Source organism: Eurytemora carolleeae, unplaced genomic scaffold (assembly GCF_000591075.1).
Source record: "Eurytemora carolleeae unplaced genomic scaffold, Eaff_2.0 scaffold1301, whole genome shotgun sequence".
In the NCBI taxonomy this organism is placed as follows: domain Eukaryota; kingdom Metazoa; phylum Arthropoda; class Copepoda; order Calanoida; family Temoridae; genus Eurytemora; species Eurytemora carolleeae.
Genome location: NW_019397239.1, coordinates 162 through 18350, shown reverse-complemented (window position 1 = coordinate 18350; position 18189 = coordinate 162). Strand labels below are relative to the sequence as shown.

At 32.6% G+C, this 18189-nt stretch overlaps 1 protein-coding gene across 2 annotated transcripts; it reads right to left on the bottom strand.

Moving 5' to 3' along the window:
* Window positions 1-70: 70 nt before the first annotated feature.
* Window positions 71-16331, bottom strand: LOC111712972 (uncharacterized protein DDB_G0287625). Of its 2 annotated transcripts, none has more exons than XM_023487738.1 (12): window positions 16229-16331; window positions 14991-15159; window positions 14755-14930; window positions 7171-7254; window positions 6398-6469; window positions 6121-6170; window positions 5276-5326; window positions 4606-4822; window positions 3828-3968; window positions 3125-3232; window positions 950-1006; window positions 71-468 (listed from the first exon to the last, which is right to left on the bottom strand). In XM_023487738.1, the coding sequence occupies exons 1-12, from the start codon at window positions 16259-16261 to the stop codon at window positions 379-381; spliced, it is 1248 nt and encodes a 415-aa protein (XP_023343506.1). In that variant the 5' UTR covers window positions 16262-16331; the 3' UTR covers window positions 71-378. The 2 variants fall into 2 exon arrangements, with proteins under 2 accessions (XP_023343506.1, XP_023343507.1); XM_023487739.1 differs by having other exon boundaries at window positions 14755-14927.
* Between the last annotated feature and the right edge of the window lie 1858 nt (window positions 16332-18189).

Sequence of the window (18189 nt, the reverse complement as noted above, 5' to 3'; positions counted from 1 at the left end):
ACATAGTATTTTCTTAAGGATTATATATTTTGATCGGGAATTTTTAATGTTAACAAAGGGTTTCGGGTTNCACAACGAGATGAAAATGTGTTTACGTTAATGCCTTAAGTTTTTAAAGCTGATCTAAGTGTACGAAATAGGAATTTTGTAAAAAATATAGTGGGTCATGTAAAATAGTGGAATATCAAGACGACATCTAAGCAACGTTATTTTGATTGGTGTTACGTAAGAAATAGTTATAGCATTAGTTTGAAAATTAACTTAACTGCATAATTAGATTATTCTAAATCAAACCTTGAGCCTACTTCCTTTTCCACAAATTCTTTATTCCCACCATAAACCCCCGAAAAGTTAACAGTTTAGAGTTGCCAAAGGCAATCATCCTCTGAAGATAAGAATTGTGATGTCGCCTATATCGAAGTTGAAATAGCAGTTAGGTAGAGGGGAGAGACAGCATCCAAACACACTCTAAATCAAATAGTTTTTAATTATCTTAGAAGGGAAAACCGAAATAAGGATTGTTTAAAGTGTAATTTTGTTAGGAATACAGCGTATGCTACAATGGTATCAGTGGAATAAGTATCGTCTGTATTCCTTTAAATTATGAAATTGTAACTTGTATTTTTTATACAGTGATCGGCAATTATATCAGTACAACGAAGACGAATGTTCTATTCAAGTTTGATCTCTATCAAGCTTTTTGCAAATTTCAAGTGTTAAAAAAACAAAGAGAAGCTGTTAATTAACAGATTCTCGCGGCGTTTCATAATATTAATTTTTCTAATAATTAAAAATGAGGAAGAAAATCAGTTTTATGGTTTTTCTTTTTTCGTGTTTTTGGAAAAAGTGGAATTGTTAAACTTTTTTCAGATGTCAAAATTTGTTCAATTATTGTCAATTTTTAATCTAGGATAACAGTACATGATGTGATAAAAATAAAACTATATTCCTTAGCTCCCACAATACACTGCCAAGATGACTCTCCTAGCTCTTCTTCAACATTATCCTAGGAATAAAAGAAATCATGAAACCTCCAATTTTTTTATTGTTTTTGAAAGACACTCGATAGAGAGACAATAGCTTAAGAATTAAAATAAAATGTACATGGTTACTTTCAAAGGACGAGACAGTAAAGACGACCGGAAACTCTTCAAATATGGCGATTACAAGGTTAAATGAAGTCTTCTGCAAATATAGTCTTTTTATGGCCTCTTAAAGGGTTTCCTTAACCCAAAATGTCTTTCATTCCTGTAAATTTCGTGATTCAAGATCGCCATAAGGATTTCTATGGAGTTGAGGTCACCCAGATTTTGAGGCCAGGTCATAACCTGGCCTCCCTACAACCTCTACAACTTTATTACACTTTGATACATGACTTAGGGCTATATCCTGTCAAAAAATGAGACTTCTGTTTTGCTGGATCTGTTGATCAAACCAGGGAGAGAAACTAGCCTCTAAGAGGTCAAAACTGGCCTCATGGTTAATTTTATATCCTTCTGGTATTATTGATGGCTCAACCAGATTGTCTTTGATGATCAATGCTAAAATTTAACCCCTCCCCTTCCCTCCTGGGGCCTATTTCTTGTCTTGGCATCTTGTTCATTTATTACCCAGCTGCTGTCCGGACTCTCCAGGGTTGCCCTAACCTCGTTGGTAAAAATTATTTTATTTAAATCAGTTTTCATGTTCTCAATACGTCGTTGATGATTATTGCCCTGTAGGGGGCTCATTAAGGGGACTGTTTTACAAAGCTACATAATCGCACTTTTAACCCCCCCTTTTCTGTTCCTCAATACCTACATTTAAATATTCTTGAATTGTACGGTGGCCCAGCAATAAAAATTTGTTTAATCCACAAAGTATCTTTTCCCTGACCCAGATGAACTCATATGTTATCACCAGTGGAACGATAGTTTTTCTTTCCCATCTCAATGAAAAAAGATTATACTTGCATAATTCTGTGGTGGAGTAAAAATTCAGCTTCTCTAAACCAAAACAATTTCAACTAAAAAGACCGTAAACAGAAGTACATTATTAGTTGACACATTTTTGTAAAAAAGCACTTATCTAAATTTAACCTGAATGATCACAAAAACCATTTTAAATTTTAATTCGACATTTGCATAATTCAGTGGAACTCACTGTACGCAACATCATCATCTTGTATAATTCATTTTTGTTCAGGCCTTTTACCCAACTAAACATCGTTGTATTGTGTTGAAAAGTGCTCTTAGTGGGTATAATGCCTATAAAAGGGGGGAGGGGCGTCGTCGATAAAACATTATTTTTCTCTAAAATGCAGTTTTAACCTTAAAAATTAGGCGTTTTATTCAAAAATGTACTTTTTTCACAGTCACCCTGTATATTTCCCATCATAACACTTTTAAAAATCATTTGGGCTAGCTTAGTAAGGCGTAATTAGGCAGATGAACTACCGACAAATATAAAATACTTGCCACAGACTGTCCCAATAAATATCTAGTTCAGCTTATATTTTACCCCCCCCCCCGCCCCCGGCCTTCTCTCCCTTCAATAAGTCAACTATGCCGAACTAAAGTAAAAGTGTATAGTAAGATTGAAATCAAATATGGTTTCAATTAAAACTTCTCGTATTGGAGAGCTTTGAGAAGACAAAAAAGTTCTAAGATTCTAATATGTAACGGTTGTAACCGAATAAAAAGTTCTAAGATTCTAATATGTAACGGTTGTAACCGAATAAACTAGAGGAGCTACGAGGTCACTATGCATCTGTACCAGTTATGTCTCACAAAGTTTACCATCTCGTTCAGTTTGCAGTACAATTGTAAAATGTAAACAACCACTGTTTCCCTTTTACTTCAAGGTCGGAACTATCGGTTGGATTATCGGTAATCTTGAACGTTTAATCTCGATATCCAATGTGATCACTTTTAATTTGAGGATAAATGCTTGATCTCGATATCTAATGTGATATGGAAAACAAGGCTTGATCCCGAAACAACAGAAAAGTTTTGATTTTTGGGAAATTTGAGAGGTCGNTATAATCACTAGTTCATGCGAATTTGAATCGTCAATTCTAGATTTGAACCGGTGGTAATTAGGTCAGCACCCTAGTAAACATTAATTAAATTTGGCCTCTGATTACCTTAATCCAACCAGCAACCCTGCCATATAGAGCTGAACCCTGGAGACCATCTACTCCACCCCGTACTAGAGCTTTGCGGGATAGTTCTACTATAACCAGGGCATCATCCTGCACAGATTCAACTTCAAGTTTTTAGGGACTGTAGGTGTGTTTTCAATTGACTCCAATCTCCGTATATGTATGTGGTATGTCCTATTTACAACGTTTTACCCTAAAAAGCTTTATAAAATCAAGACTTATGAAATATATTAAATCCATGTTTTAAACTTGTGGTTTCCCAACATTAGTGAATGGCGGATTTCTTGTACAGAAACACTGAAGTAAATTGTCAGAATTAGACATATATTGTCTAAAAACGTTAATATCTTCCACATATTTATCAAATAAAGGTTCAATCGGGTACCGTGCCCCCTTTTCAGTGCGGAGTCACTCAAAATTTGACCGAGCACAAGTAGGACTTGGTGAATAAGAGAATTTATCTTGTTAAAAAAAAGTTTATCCCCCATAAATAAAGACTTGAGTCAGAAAGTACTAAATATAGAACGAGATTCTGAGACGTTTACACTGAATCAGTAGGATAGGGCGAGGACTGTGATTCATGAAAGTCCCCCCCCCTCCTAAAGATTTTTTTCCCTTGAAAATTATCGTTTTATTGATGGTAATTATGAAGTTTTATTGGAACGAAATGTAGTTTGTTTTGCACCTGTTGAATTTCGCTGTCGTTAATTCGAACATTTTTTAGGTCAAGCAGAGTTGACCGGCCCGGGCTAGATTTGTAGCTGCGGGTTGGTCTACCATGATCCTTCTCCGATATAGAATCTGTGGTTTTGTCAAAATACAACATCTAGTAATACAAACATAACTTTAATCTTTTAATAAATAATGTATTAAATAACAATTCGAGTTTAAGAAATCAAAATCGTTTCAAGGAATTAAGTCTTTGCCACAAACTCAAATGTTCTAATCGCTATATCTTAGTAATCTTAAAATGTAAACCTTTGAAAATTCAAACTTAGATTATCCAATCTAACATAATTCATAGATTGAAATATCTAAGGTTTATGACATTTGGTTGCAAAGACATAGTGATAACCAGATGAGAGTTATTATCAGCTTTGGAGAATGGAAATATTAAAGATCTCTGTTTTCCAAAATAAAATCAAAAATAAAATTGGTTCCGTAAATCGCCTTTCCTAAAGCTATTAAGAATGTTAAATTTATGAGAAAAAAAACTTGTAGAGATTATGAGCAGAACCTTTCTTTTAACCAAATTACTAAAAATTTACTGAACATCCTAGAAGTTGAAGAAAAATACACGGAACGAATATTTTATGTAAATAGAGGGTTTCCCCTAAGAAAGGTTCCGCCCTAAAATTTCACGTATTTAATTGTTTAGTATTCTTAACAGCTTCCGGTAAGGTTCCATGAGACATTTCCGTTGCCAAATTAATCCGGAAAAGATTGCAAACCCTAATTCTGACCTGAGAAGAGAGGCTACGGAGAGGTTTAAGATTAAGAGAGGTTCCTCCTACATACGGATCTGCCAGGGAGGAGAAGGATTGGGTTCGGGACGGATACTGAGAGATGGAACGGGACGGATATAGAGAGATGGAACGGGACGGAAACTGAGATTGGGGCCGGGATGGATACTGGGATCCCTGAGAGTTAAAGTTGGATACTGGACCCATAGACCGAGATCTAAAATAAGATATATTTTCCTCATTGTTACTCAGATAAAGGTATAAAGGGTACCGTTGTGAATCGAAAATGTAAATCTTTAAATGGAATTGGAGTTATTATTATGTCCCTTAAAAATATCCATATATTGATCTATGGAATGTCAGCAATTATTGCTATACCTAGGAATTATTGCTATACCTAGGAATTCAGTCAGAATTGGAATGGAGAAAACATGTCTAAGCTAGATTGCAGGCCTTAAAATGGAACTAAATATTTTTATTTAAAATTTCCACAATTTAAAATATCTAGCAATTTTGTCATGAATTTTCAAGAGTTAAAGGTGCAATATTGCCTTCAAATCAGTTTATTTTTGACGTTTTCGGAGAACAATAGAAAATGCGTTCTCTTCATGAAGACTTAAATTTTCTTATTTCCATAAAAATAGATGATATAAAGCCAGATTTCCTGTACCTTGAAATTGATCTTGATCTTGTATAATTAGCTGTTGTGTTCTGGAGCTTTCTAGGAAAACAAGGGAAAAATAAGATTAAAATATTTGAGAGTTAAACCCCCGAATTTAAGCTTTTAAGAACCAAATTTAATAAAAAGCGAGAAGCAGTTAAACTTCAGTCGTCATCGTCGTATATATCAATAAAAGAAAGACTACTTTCGATTTCAATTAAAAGCTTCTATTTGTTTACTAGCAAACTTGTAATTTGAAAAAAGGTGGTTAGAAATCAAAGCTAAGATAGAAAAGTCGTCTTCATTGCATTGATATAAACGCTGACCAGATTGACGTAGTTAAACCGCTTCTATTGCATTTGCCAGTTAAAGTTGATGAAAAGTGGTAATTTAGTCTACGTAGTTCAACTACTTCTTGATTCATTAAATTCAGTCTCAGGACACATAAAATGATTACTTAACTATTTTTGTTCAAAACTTTGCATAAATTTAATCCATGTATTTCTTAAATTTGAAAAATTTAAACCCTGATTTGTTTGTATGTGAAATCTTAATTTTGAAACACGAATTTCCATGTATTTAAATTCCGATTTTTATGTATTAAAACCCTGGTTTTCTTAAATTTTAAATTTGAAAACAGGAATTTTCTTGAATTTAAAACTTTGATTTTGATTAATGAATCCTTGCAATGCATATTTGAATGAGGGGTTGGGGTGAACTAAGAGTTAAATCCTGTTTACGCGTACGCCCTTATTAATATTTCAAATGAATCCTTTAAATATGACATAGTTGTAAAATTGAAAAAAAAGATAGATTCTCTAATTTCCAAAGGTTAAAAGGTTGAGATACTATACCTGATATAATGTTTAGATGAATAGTTAGAATGAATAGAAGGCTGGTAATGCTAAGCATCAAAATTAATCAAAAATCATGATTTCATTTAAAAGGAAAAACTTTTTTGAACTTTGCTTATATCAATAATGCTTATATTTGTTTACGTATTAGAACCCAGATCTTGTTGAATGTCAGAGTCCTAATGGTTAAACAAATAATATGTCCAAATGATTAAACAAATAAAACTTGGTCAAAAATTCTTAATTAGTATTATTATTACAGAGGATTGAATTTTTCCTGGCTCTCTCCACTGCTATCTCCGGAGGTACCTAGAGTCTCTAGGCTTGACATCTCAATGTAGTCTCCGTCCTAAGTATTGGAATATGATCTTGATAATAGTTTCTCATATTCTCAATCCGTCCTTTTAAAATACGACCATTCTGTCAATCCGTCCTGTTCTACTGTGTTCGTCCTATTTTTTGTAACCGTTCTGCACTGCCATATCAATCCGTCCTGTTTAAATGGGGTCATTCTATCATCCGTCCTGTTCGGTCATGCTTTACTCTATCAATCTGTTCTTTTATTTTATCATCTTGTATTCCTCCTGTTACTGTAATAAAGAATAGCTTTACACTTGTTTCTATCATTGTCAAATTAGTATTCTTCATTCGTCCTGGTATATCAAATCTATTATTTCCGTCCTGGTATTGATATCCAACCTGTTGTATCCGTCCTGATAATGATATCCAACCTGTTTTATCCGTCCTGATAATGATATCCAACCTGTTGTATCCGTCCTGATAATGATATCCAACCTGTTTTATCTGTCCTGATAATGATATCCAACCTGTTGTATCCGTCCTTATAATAATATCCAACCTGTTATATCCGTCCTCATAATGATATCTAACTTGGTATATACGTCCTGATAGTGATATCCAACCTGCTGTATCCGTCCTGATAATGATATCCAACCTGTTGTATCCGTCCTTATATAATATCCAAGCTAATGTATCCGTCATCATAATGGTATCTAACCCAGTATATCCGTCCTGATAATGATATCCAACCTGATGTATCCGTCCTGCAGATTGTGTACTTATAGGTTTGTGGCCTGTATCTTGACCAGCCCAACCCCACCTTCTCTTATCAACCTGAATACAAACAATACCATTTTCACTGCAGTCAAAACATTTGTGTGAAATAGCGCCAATCTTTAGTTTAAGTTATTCCTGTCATGGGTTTTATGAATACAAATATCCCAGCCATGGGTTTTATGAATACAAATATCCCAGCCGTGGGTTTTATGAATACAAATATCCCAGCCGTGGATTTTATGAATACAAATATCCCATCCGTGGGTTTTATGAATACAAATATCCCTGCCCCCAAATTTTAATTTTTTAAATTACACTCAAATTGCCCCACCAGACTTTAATTTTCCCCTTTTTTCAACATTTGTAACCTTAGTTTTTTAGAATGCCTCCAATTATATTTGCATTAAAATTAAATTTTTTTTTATCCCCAAATGTTTTATAAATACAACCAACTTTAAAATTTACAATCCTGCCTGAAAAAAAATACCCCTTATTTTTTTAGATACTGCTAAAAAATTCAAGAAGTTTTGCCCGCACAAAAAAATAACCCTTATTTAAAAATGCCCCTTTATATATTGTAAAAATGCCCATAAATAAAAAATTTGACCCCAAACATAAGATTTAGGATTTCCCTTCCCATACACAAAATTGACCAAACTGAAAAAAGCCCCCAAATCTAAATTTGCCCCAAACACAAAGATTTAAGATTTCCCCCCGAAAAAATTGCCCCAAAAAAATAAAAAATTACCCCTGAAATATAGTTTAAGATTTTTCCCTTACAAATTTGCCCCAAACGAATGAGTGCCCCCAAATATAAAAATTTTCCCCCAAAATTGGTAAGGTAGTTTTTTTCATGGTTGAGTATAATACACAACTTTCTTGCCCCCCCCCCCTAGAAATGTTTAGTGGGTGGCAAAAAAAAAATTTTCGCTACGTGCGAAATATTTTCCCTTTGGATTCCCTTTGCTGAATGTCTAGTTGCGCGCCTTGAATGTGGCGGCAATTAAAGGTCCATATCCACTCAATGCCTAGTTAAATTAGATAATGGGACTGTAGGCGTAATTTCAATCCTTTATCATGTCCGCACTTTTAAAGGACCCTTCACACCTTTATCTGCTCAAAAATGTGGAGGAAAAAGGGCTTGTCATTGTCATTTCAAGTGTCCGTACATTTAAAAATATTAACAATTTAAAACGGTACCCTTCAATCCTTCATTTTATCAAATATGTGGAAGATATCCTTGTTACCTTTGGCTATAATTCTAAAAATTCTTAAATTTTTCTACATCAGAAATCACTTCTGTAGTAAAGGAACTGTTGAAAAAAATCAATTTTTAAAACTTTCAGCATAGATAGCTATTTTATTCTCAATTACACAAAAAAAACAGTTTTTATATCTTTTGGAAAACTCTTTTGTTCATAAAAAAAGATATTTTTTAATTCTTTTAAACAATTCTAAATTGTACAGGTTTGGATTTTTTTCTTTCGTTTTTAAATCATGATTGTTTTTTCTTTGAATGATCAAAGTCGTTCATCCAACATAATTCAATTATTTTACACTTTTATCTCGTTGTAGTTGTTAAAACAGGGAAATAATTTAGGATTGGTTTATAATCACTGTTTCCTAAGCAAAGGTAGGTCGTTTTGATTTTTGACGTAAAAATGTGATATTCTTTTAATGAACAAGTAAAAATATTCAATTTTAACTTAATAAAGAATCTACAATAATTGAAATTATTTCTTACAATTCTCTTCAGGTGCGACATGTAAAACATCTATTATTATGATTTATTTGTCGAAGACATAAAATCGTTCAGATATTATATTAGAGATTAAATAATTCAATGTATATATAAGTTGTGAACTAACAACTTTAATCCTTCTCTAATGTCGTCCCGGAGCTGTAACAGGAGAAGCTGCAGACATTGGATATTTATTCGAGATATTTAAACATTTTAATGTGCTTTTCAGTTTAAATACATTGATAATCATCAGCTAGTTTCATAACATTGCTTTTGATGTCTAACATTGGGTTAAATTGGTTTTAAAAAGGGATGAACTGATCCACGACACCGGCGCTGTATTTGAAATATTTAAAACAAAAACGCCCTCCAACGGCAAAGGAATTGAGTTTTTGCCGCACACTCTGATTTTTTAATCCCAATATCTCTTTAACCCAATGTCGAAAACTTTTGATATTTCAAACTATGAATTCTGTTAGATCAAATATTCTAAGTTTGAAATATTAAACATTTAAACCTTCAGATTTGAAAGATTTGGGGATTAGAATTTTTAATTTGTGTCAAAAACTCATTTGCTTTAAAGGATAAAAGTCTCCTATATTCTCCAGATGGGGAATGTAACATTTTATATTAAGTTACATTTCTCTCGGTGTTCTAGTACGGCTCCTTAACAGTGACATACAGGGTTACCCACAAAGGATAAGACTAGCTTCAATGACGACCTAAAACTGCTTCATACTGAAAATCTGAAGGTTAATTTTTGTCTTTGTACTTTTAAAAGATGTGAGAAATGATTTAACAAAAAATGCAAATAGTTTAAAGCTACATGAACCATCAGTTTAAGAAAAAAGCCTTGTAAGATTCCGTACAGTCGCCTCTGAAGTCTCATCCTTTCTGGGAAACCCTGTACAATACATTTTTTAAGTGCCATTTCTTGTCTTTAAATGTCCGTCAAAATGTGGTGAATGGTTCCAAAAATTTGTTGCAAACGACGCAGATAAAGATTGGACCTTGTAGGGTGAGGGTTGGAGCTTATGAGGTCGATTTTTATAATTTAACAAAGCCACTGGATCTGTCAAGGATAATTATCGGACACGACACTTTACTCGTGGGTTCCTTCATAGAAGAGAAAAGAAAACATCTCTTTTCCACAATTATTTACATCAAGGGCCGGATTCTAGTTAAATTCCTAAAGCCATATTTTTAGAAAACTTAAAATAAAGATTTTCATTTGTTTAAAATAAAAACCTTGTTTTTATAGATAATTGTCAGAAGTTCATATTAGGCTTCTGTTATTTTCCCTAAATTAAAAAATAATATGTTTAAATTTGTTCATTTTGTAATCAACCAATATTATAATCACGTGTGTATGTGTTTTTAAGGCACATCTTTAAGAAAAGTTTGAAGAATTAAAAATTATTTAGTGAAACCTTACTAACAAGGGTTGCAATTGCAATGCTTCTTGCGTGTGAATGTTCTTACCTTGGTTTAAAAGGACTTGAGTTATTGCACCTAATTAAAACATTTTCTAATCCCTTTATATTTGCAATATGATTGTTTGATATTTTAAACTTTGATTATTTGATCTAAAAGAATTCAAAGTTTGAAATATTAAAGATCTACGACATTGGGTTTAGATGATTTATAATATCATATATTTTGAATAATATCGTTCAGTATGATAAAATTTTTTGATATATTGTTAATCTTTTTACATATTTCTAATAAGTTGATAAGAAGAAGAAGAAAATCAGAGTTTGTGACAACCTAATTCCTTTCCAAGTCAAGTGGGTGAACTTTTGTAGCGTAAGTTTATCTACCAGGCAAAGTTGTTCTCAAGCTAGTAATAGATAAACATTAAAAATAGTAAAAGTGCATTTTAAATACTTTTATTTAAAAGAAGTATAAATCATATATAAATATATATAATCCATATTTTAGACTGTGTTGGTTGCTTCCATGGACAATATCTTTATAATGCATTCAACCTTAAATATAATTCAGTTTGTTCAAAGCAATTAAACTTACCAAGATGATATTCATTTGCATAGAACCAAACATCCGAATCAAAGGATAGGAGAGAGAAAGGAATTGAGTCTTTGCAACAAACTCAGATTTTCTATCTTCAAACCTTTATCTCATCAATAATGGAAAGATATTTTCTAGGTTTGAAAGAGTTTTATACTGATAATTCCTATATAATTTCTGCAGTAGAAATGCGTAAGTCAATTTTGTAGAGAAACCACACTTTAAAATAATCAGTTTTTCAAATTAAAATCATTTATATCCAATCCATACTTGGTCAGACAAAGCATTAAATTATTTCTATAAATTAAACCGATGAAAATTAAATGATTATGTTTTTTACTATAAAGGGAAAATTAGTCAAAAAACTTTTAAAAATTCGTTTGTTTTGAATAGCAATTTCAAAATTAATTTTCAAAAAAGTTTAGAAATTCTATTTCTAAACAGACAGTAAATTGATTAACTTGAAGACGAGTATATAATTCGTCCTTGAATTTAATGATAAATTTATATAATTGCTTGAGAACTAATTCTCTAGACTCAGTGTCATCTATGAGATATATAAACTGCACTAGGCTCTGCTTGATGTAATTAGTTGAATATTTTCCCACAACTACATTCAAGGTTTACTCCAATACAATAATTAGGAAATTGTGAATTTTACCATCTTAAAGGGATTGAAGGGTAATTTATAGTGATCCTCAATTCCAAGAGGGCAATGTCCGATGAACAAAGGTGTCATTGAAAGCTTTCTCTGACCAAGTATGAATTTGATATCAATGTGTTTGTTTCTTTAAACTGTCTATCTTCATTAACGGTTTCTTTGCGAAAGTTTCTTGCTAATAGGAAACAATGGAGGAAATCACAGAAGTAAACAATTTCTGAGTCAAAAAAGCAACGGTATCTTCCTCATTTCAAGGGTTACGTTGTAAATCGGACATAGCCATTTTAGCATGGAAGGTCACTTGAAATACGCTTACAGTCCCTTTAAGATATATTTTCATTTCATGTTGGTGCAAACCTAATATACGCTATTATTATTATTATTATAATTATAAATTTCACACGTAAAATTGATATATTGAGACAAATTAACAAATTGTTAAAACAAATGAACTATTAATTTTTATTGAGGGGAACTAATGTGTTATTAAACAAAACTTAGGTTTTGTTTTATTCTAATATTTTGGAAAGATGAATCTGAGTACACATATAAGCAGCAGCAGAAACAAGGAAAGAAAATGGTCAAAGGAATTGATGCTTTGTCACAAAATCAAATGTTCTAATCCTTTTATCTTTGCAACCTGTTAGTTTAAGTTTTTGATATTTCAAACTAAGATTGTTTCATCTAACATAATTCATAGTTTGAAATATTAAAGATCTACGACATTGCGTTGCAAAGATATAAGGATTATAAAATCAGAGTTTGTGACAAAGGCTCAATTATCTCTTTTCGAGATATACAATCGACATCTTCCTTATTTCTATTCTGACTGAACACATTCCCGTGGTTCTAGTGAGGTCCTCAATCCCGTGGTTCTAGTGAGGTCCTCAATCCCGTGGTTCTAGTGAGGTCCTCAATCCCGTGGTTCTAGTGAGGTCCTCAATCAAAATTTGAAGCATTTCTGTTAAAGGGAGTGTAAAGGAAAACTTATGCTGAAACCTAAGCATTTTAGGAGATGATCAAGACCCATGAGAGTTCTATCTGATGTTCCTGTCTCGAGAAATTGATATAAAACTATGTCAAATTTATACGAACATTTATATATATAATTTTTTTTATAAAAATCGTAGGTTTAAACAGATCATATTCAGCAAATAATAATAATAAATAATAACAATAAAAAACGACGATATCACAGAGAAGCCTGAAAAACATAAGTTTGCTCCTATCATTATTTAAATTTTAATAATTTTTCATTTTTAATAGATATACTTGATAATGTACGTACATATGATGGGACCAGAACTTCCACCAATGGCAGTGCTGTATCATTATTATATGTCTCTGTCAGTATCATGTGACCAGTATACTGCACTCTGCCATTGGTGGGAGTTCTGGTCACGTGATAAAGACGTATAAATAATATTATCCATTAAATCTTTTGTATATGAAAAATTATTATATTCAAATAATAGAAGCAAACCTATGTTTTTCAGACTTCTCTTTGATATCGTCATTTTCAGATTTATTGCTTATTTGCTGAATATAATCTGTTTATATCTACTATTTCTATTCAAAATTTTACATAAATACATTTTCGTATAAATTTGACACAGTTTTATATCAATTTCTCGAGACAGGAACATCAGATAGAACTCTCATGGGTCTCGATCAACTCGTAAAATGCTTAGGTTTATGCCTGACCCCATTTCATTTTTCCTTTACAGTCCCTTTAAGGGGTTCCTGAGTTATGATCGAACAAACAAACAGAGATTGCTACTTTATGTTTATAGCTACAGATGCATTTCTTTCCAAATAATATCCTTTTAGTTCTGACAAGAGTATGAACTAATGTTTATTACTAATTATTTGAAATTGAATTGATTTAAAATAAAATGTTCAAGGACAAAGCAACACGATGGACCATATCTCTCGCTTCATTTCACACTAACTTCCCGGATTAGACTTGATTTATCACAATATCATTAATTCAAATAATTATCATCATTTTGATTGATTAATCGCCTCGTGCCATGTATTTTTAGTCCTTAACTCCTCTGGATTGGTTTATATATAGGGGGGTATAACATGGGAATTGAGTAGATATATAACTATACAGGATGTACCAACAAGCATGGGAATTGAGTAGATATATACAGTATGCAGGATGTACCAATAAGTATGGGAATTGATCGTATATATATATACAGGGTGTCCCAATAAGCATGGGAATTGATCGTAGATATATATATACAGGGTGTCCCAAAAAGCATGGGAATTGAGTAGATATGTATACAGGCTGTCCCAATAAGCATGGGAATTGAGTAGATATATACAAGGTGTCCCAATAAACGTGTGAATTGAGTATATATATACAGGGTGTCCCAATAAGCAAAAGAATTGAGTACATATATATATATATATATATATATATATATACAGGGTGTCCCACTAAGCATGAGAATTGAGTGTATATATATTCAGGGTGTCCCACTAAGCATGAGAATTGAGTGTATATATATATACAGGGTGTCCCACTAAGCATAAGAATTGAGTATATATATATTCAGGGTGTCCCACTAAGTATAAGAATTGAGTATATATATATTCAGGGTGTCCCACTAAGTATGAGAATTGAGTATATATATATACAGGGTGTCCCACTAAGTATGAGAATTGAGTATATATATATACAGGGTGTCCCACTAAGCATGAGAATTGAGTATATATATATTCAGGGTGTCCCACTAAGCATGAGAATTAAGTGACGATATTGAAATTGTATGTTATTGGCCAAATATATTTTCAAGCTTGCATAATTTAAGCATTTAACTTTATATTCTTGTGATTAAAAAGAAAGTTTTATTTAATATATCAACTTCAAAGTCAAAGACTATGATTATGTATGATACAGGGTTACCCACAAAGAATGAGAATGTAAAGACGACCGAAATCTCTTAAAACATGACGATTCCAAGGTTAAATTAAGTCTTTTATTGGCTTTTTAAATGAATTTAAATTAATTTCAATCAGAGAATCATGAATTTAAGGAAACAGATAGTATTATTTCTGTATGTACTCGTACATTCGTCTCTGAAGTCTAATCCTTTGTGGGTAATGATCTAACCTGATATTCTTTATAATCTTGGCGCTTACTCTCATCTTGGTATCCTCGCTGTTTTTTATCAATTTTATCAATATAATTGTTGTTCTTCATGTTGTTGTTGTTGTTGTTGTTGTTGTTGTTGTTGTTGTTGTTGTTGTTCCAATTTTCCAACTTTGAGTATCCACTGTTTTTTTCTTCTCAAAACAAAATATTAAATTAAGATTAGTTTTTACCAAATAACAGAAAATCTTTCTCACCTGTACGAGCGTCTCGTCGATCCATCGATCGACCATCACGCCGATCCATCGATCGTTCATCCCGTCGTTCTATTGATCTACCCTCTCTACGTTCATTCATGCGTCCTTCGAATCTCCCCTCTCTTCGTCCTTCTTTAGCCAGATTTCTCTCCCAAAACCCGTCCTTACCCTCACAAACATGGCAAATATTACTTATGAAGTTTACGTAAACCGGGGACCAAAATTAATGAATTTGAGCTACGCCACTGAATAAACCTATAACTGCCGGTTAAAATTCTAAATATAAAGAGTCGGGAAGAATTTGAATCGATGATTCAAATTTTAACCGGAAGTTTGTAGTTCAGTGACCCTTCAAATTCATTCAATTCGGTGCCGGTCTTTTACATCTAGACTCAAGAAACCTTTCTACATCAAGATTGTAGAAATCGGTTTCTACATCAACATTGAAGAAACCGGTTCCTACTTCAAGATTAAAGATACTGGTTTCTACATCAAGGTTAAAAACCGGTTTCTACATCAAGATTTAAGATACTGGTTTCTACATCAAGGTTAAAAACCGGTTTCTACATCAAGATTCAAGAAATCGGTTTCTACATCAACATTGAAGAAACCGGTTCCTACACCAAGATTAAAGATACTGGTTTCTACATCAAGGTTAAAAACCGGTTTCTACATCAAGATTCAAGAAATCGGTTTCTACATCAACATTGAAGAAACCGGCTCCTACACCAAGATTAAAGATACTGGTTTCTACATCAAGAATAAAAACCGGTTTCTACATCAAGATTCAAGAAATCGGTTTCTACATCAACATTATAGAAACCAATTTCTACATTAAGATTTAAGACACTAGTTTCTACATCAAGATTCAAGAAACCGGTTTCTACACTGGGTTCTACATTAAGATTTAAGACACCAGTGGCCGAATTTAAAGAATTTGAGCGGCGGTTTAAATTTAAGTCGCGGTTTAAATATGGTTGGTTCCACTTAAAATTGTATCAAATGTTTCAAGATTTAAGCCGGCGCTTAATTTAAACCGGGTTTTCGCGGCTCAAATTCTTTAAATTTCATCTCAGGATTTGTAAATCAAGATTCAGAAAACCGGTTTCTACATTAAGATTTAATACATCAAGATTCAGAAAACCGTTTTTTTGTGAATCGGGTATTGCCATTTTTGCATGGAATGCATATAAAATGACGCTTACTGTCCCATTAAAACAAAATAGTTGCTTTCCTACCTTGAATGAGGGGGGTTTCCGTTTTAGCTCCATCTTTACCGAAGCTTTATCATCGCAATTTAGAGGTTTTTTCTAAAATGATTTTTAAAAAACTTAATTAGTGAATAAGTTTTTATTAAACATTATTTGTGTATGGAGATAACTATTATCTATTTTCCAAATCAGTGGTTTCCTGATAATCTGTTAATATCATGAAATTGTTTTTCATAAATCCGAAAATAAAGGATCTAAGTTCTTAACACAAACTACGATTTTCTAATCCCTTTTATCTTTGCAACCTAATGTCATAAACCTTTGATATTTCTAACTGAGAATTCTGTTAGATCGAATAAACTAAGTTTGGTATAAAATAGGTTTACACCATCATGGTGCAAATTTAGGGATTAGAAAATTTGAGTTTGTTGTAAAATCTCAGTTCCTTTGCCTGGTGAATATACATTTACATATTTTTCCGATCTTCGGGTTTCTTCATTTACTTTCAATTCTCACTTAAATTTTTTTAAAGATACATTTCTTTCATCAAGTTTCCTCTGGCACTTTCCTTTCTTCCCAAGGGCGTACACAGGGGGGAGGGGGGACTGTACCCCCCCCCTAAAACTCAGAGCTATCACACTGTAAAGTATAGAACATAAAAAAATTAGCTTGCTGTTTTTTTTCTGCTAGTTTTGTTTGAAGGAGAGATAAAGTATAGTACTTGAAAGGTAATTGGACTGTGTGTGTACCTTTAAAGTATCGATAAGAAGCCAAAAGTTTTGAATTTACGGTTCAAATTTTGCCCCTCCCCCGCTTCGCGCATATTTACTCCCCTCTAGATTTATTTCTGTGTACGCCCTTGCTTCTTCCTTTCTTGTTTCTTTGGGCACCTTTCTCTATTCATAGTTTCTCAAGGTACTTTCCTTTCTACTTTTAGTGTTTCTCTAGATACCTTCTTCCTTCTTTAGCTTTAACTTCAACAGTTTCTCTATGTGTCTCACTTACTTTATTAGCTTCTCTGAGAACAATTTAGGGGGGAGTGAATTTCCAAATATAAAACAATTTGCTTGAATTCATTACGGCGAAAGTCAATTCTATACAAAAAACAAATTCTTTTATCACAGTTTTTGATTGGATGTCGTCTTCGTTAGCTAACTGGCACTGCAAGTTTTGACCATTAAGTCTTTTTCTGAGATCATTGATTTCGTGATACACAAGCAAAATGCTTTCAATAAAAGCGATATTTTATTCCTATGTAAAAAACAATTCTGAGAACAAATTATTAAATGACAGTTTTTGATTGGAGGTCGTCTTCGTTAGCTAAAGGGCACTGCAAGTTCTGACCTATGTATACTGTTTTTCTGGAATCTATTTTTTCATTCTAAGTATGCAATATGCTTCCAATTATTACGGCGATAGTCATTTCTACTAATAAAACAAGTCTAAGAACAATTTTTTTAAAGACACTTTTTGATTGGAGGTCGTCTCCGTTAGCTAACTGGCACTCGAATTCTTTACCTAAATGAACTCTTTTCTGAGATTGGTGATTTTGCAATAAGCTTCCAAGTATTGTGGCGATAGACAATTCTAATGTTAAAAACAATTTTAAGAACAATTTCTTCTATGACACACAGATCCAGAGATAGAGTACATTTAGGTCAAAAAATTCAGTATCAGTTAGCTTAAGAAAACGATCTCCAATCAAAAAGTATTTAAAAAGAGATTGTTTTTAGAAATAATTTTTATAGTAGAAATGACTGTTGTTGTGAGTATTGGAAGCATATTGCTTTTTATTGTAAAATAACAGATTTCAGAAAAAGAGTAAATATAGGTAAAAACGTTTAGTGACCGTTAGCTGACGAAGACGACCTACAATCTGAACTGTCATACAGAAAATTGTTTTTAGAATTGTTCTTAACAGAGGAATGGACTATCGCCGTAATCATTGGAAGCATTTTGCGTGTGTACTGCGAAAACAAAGATTACAG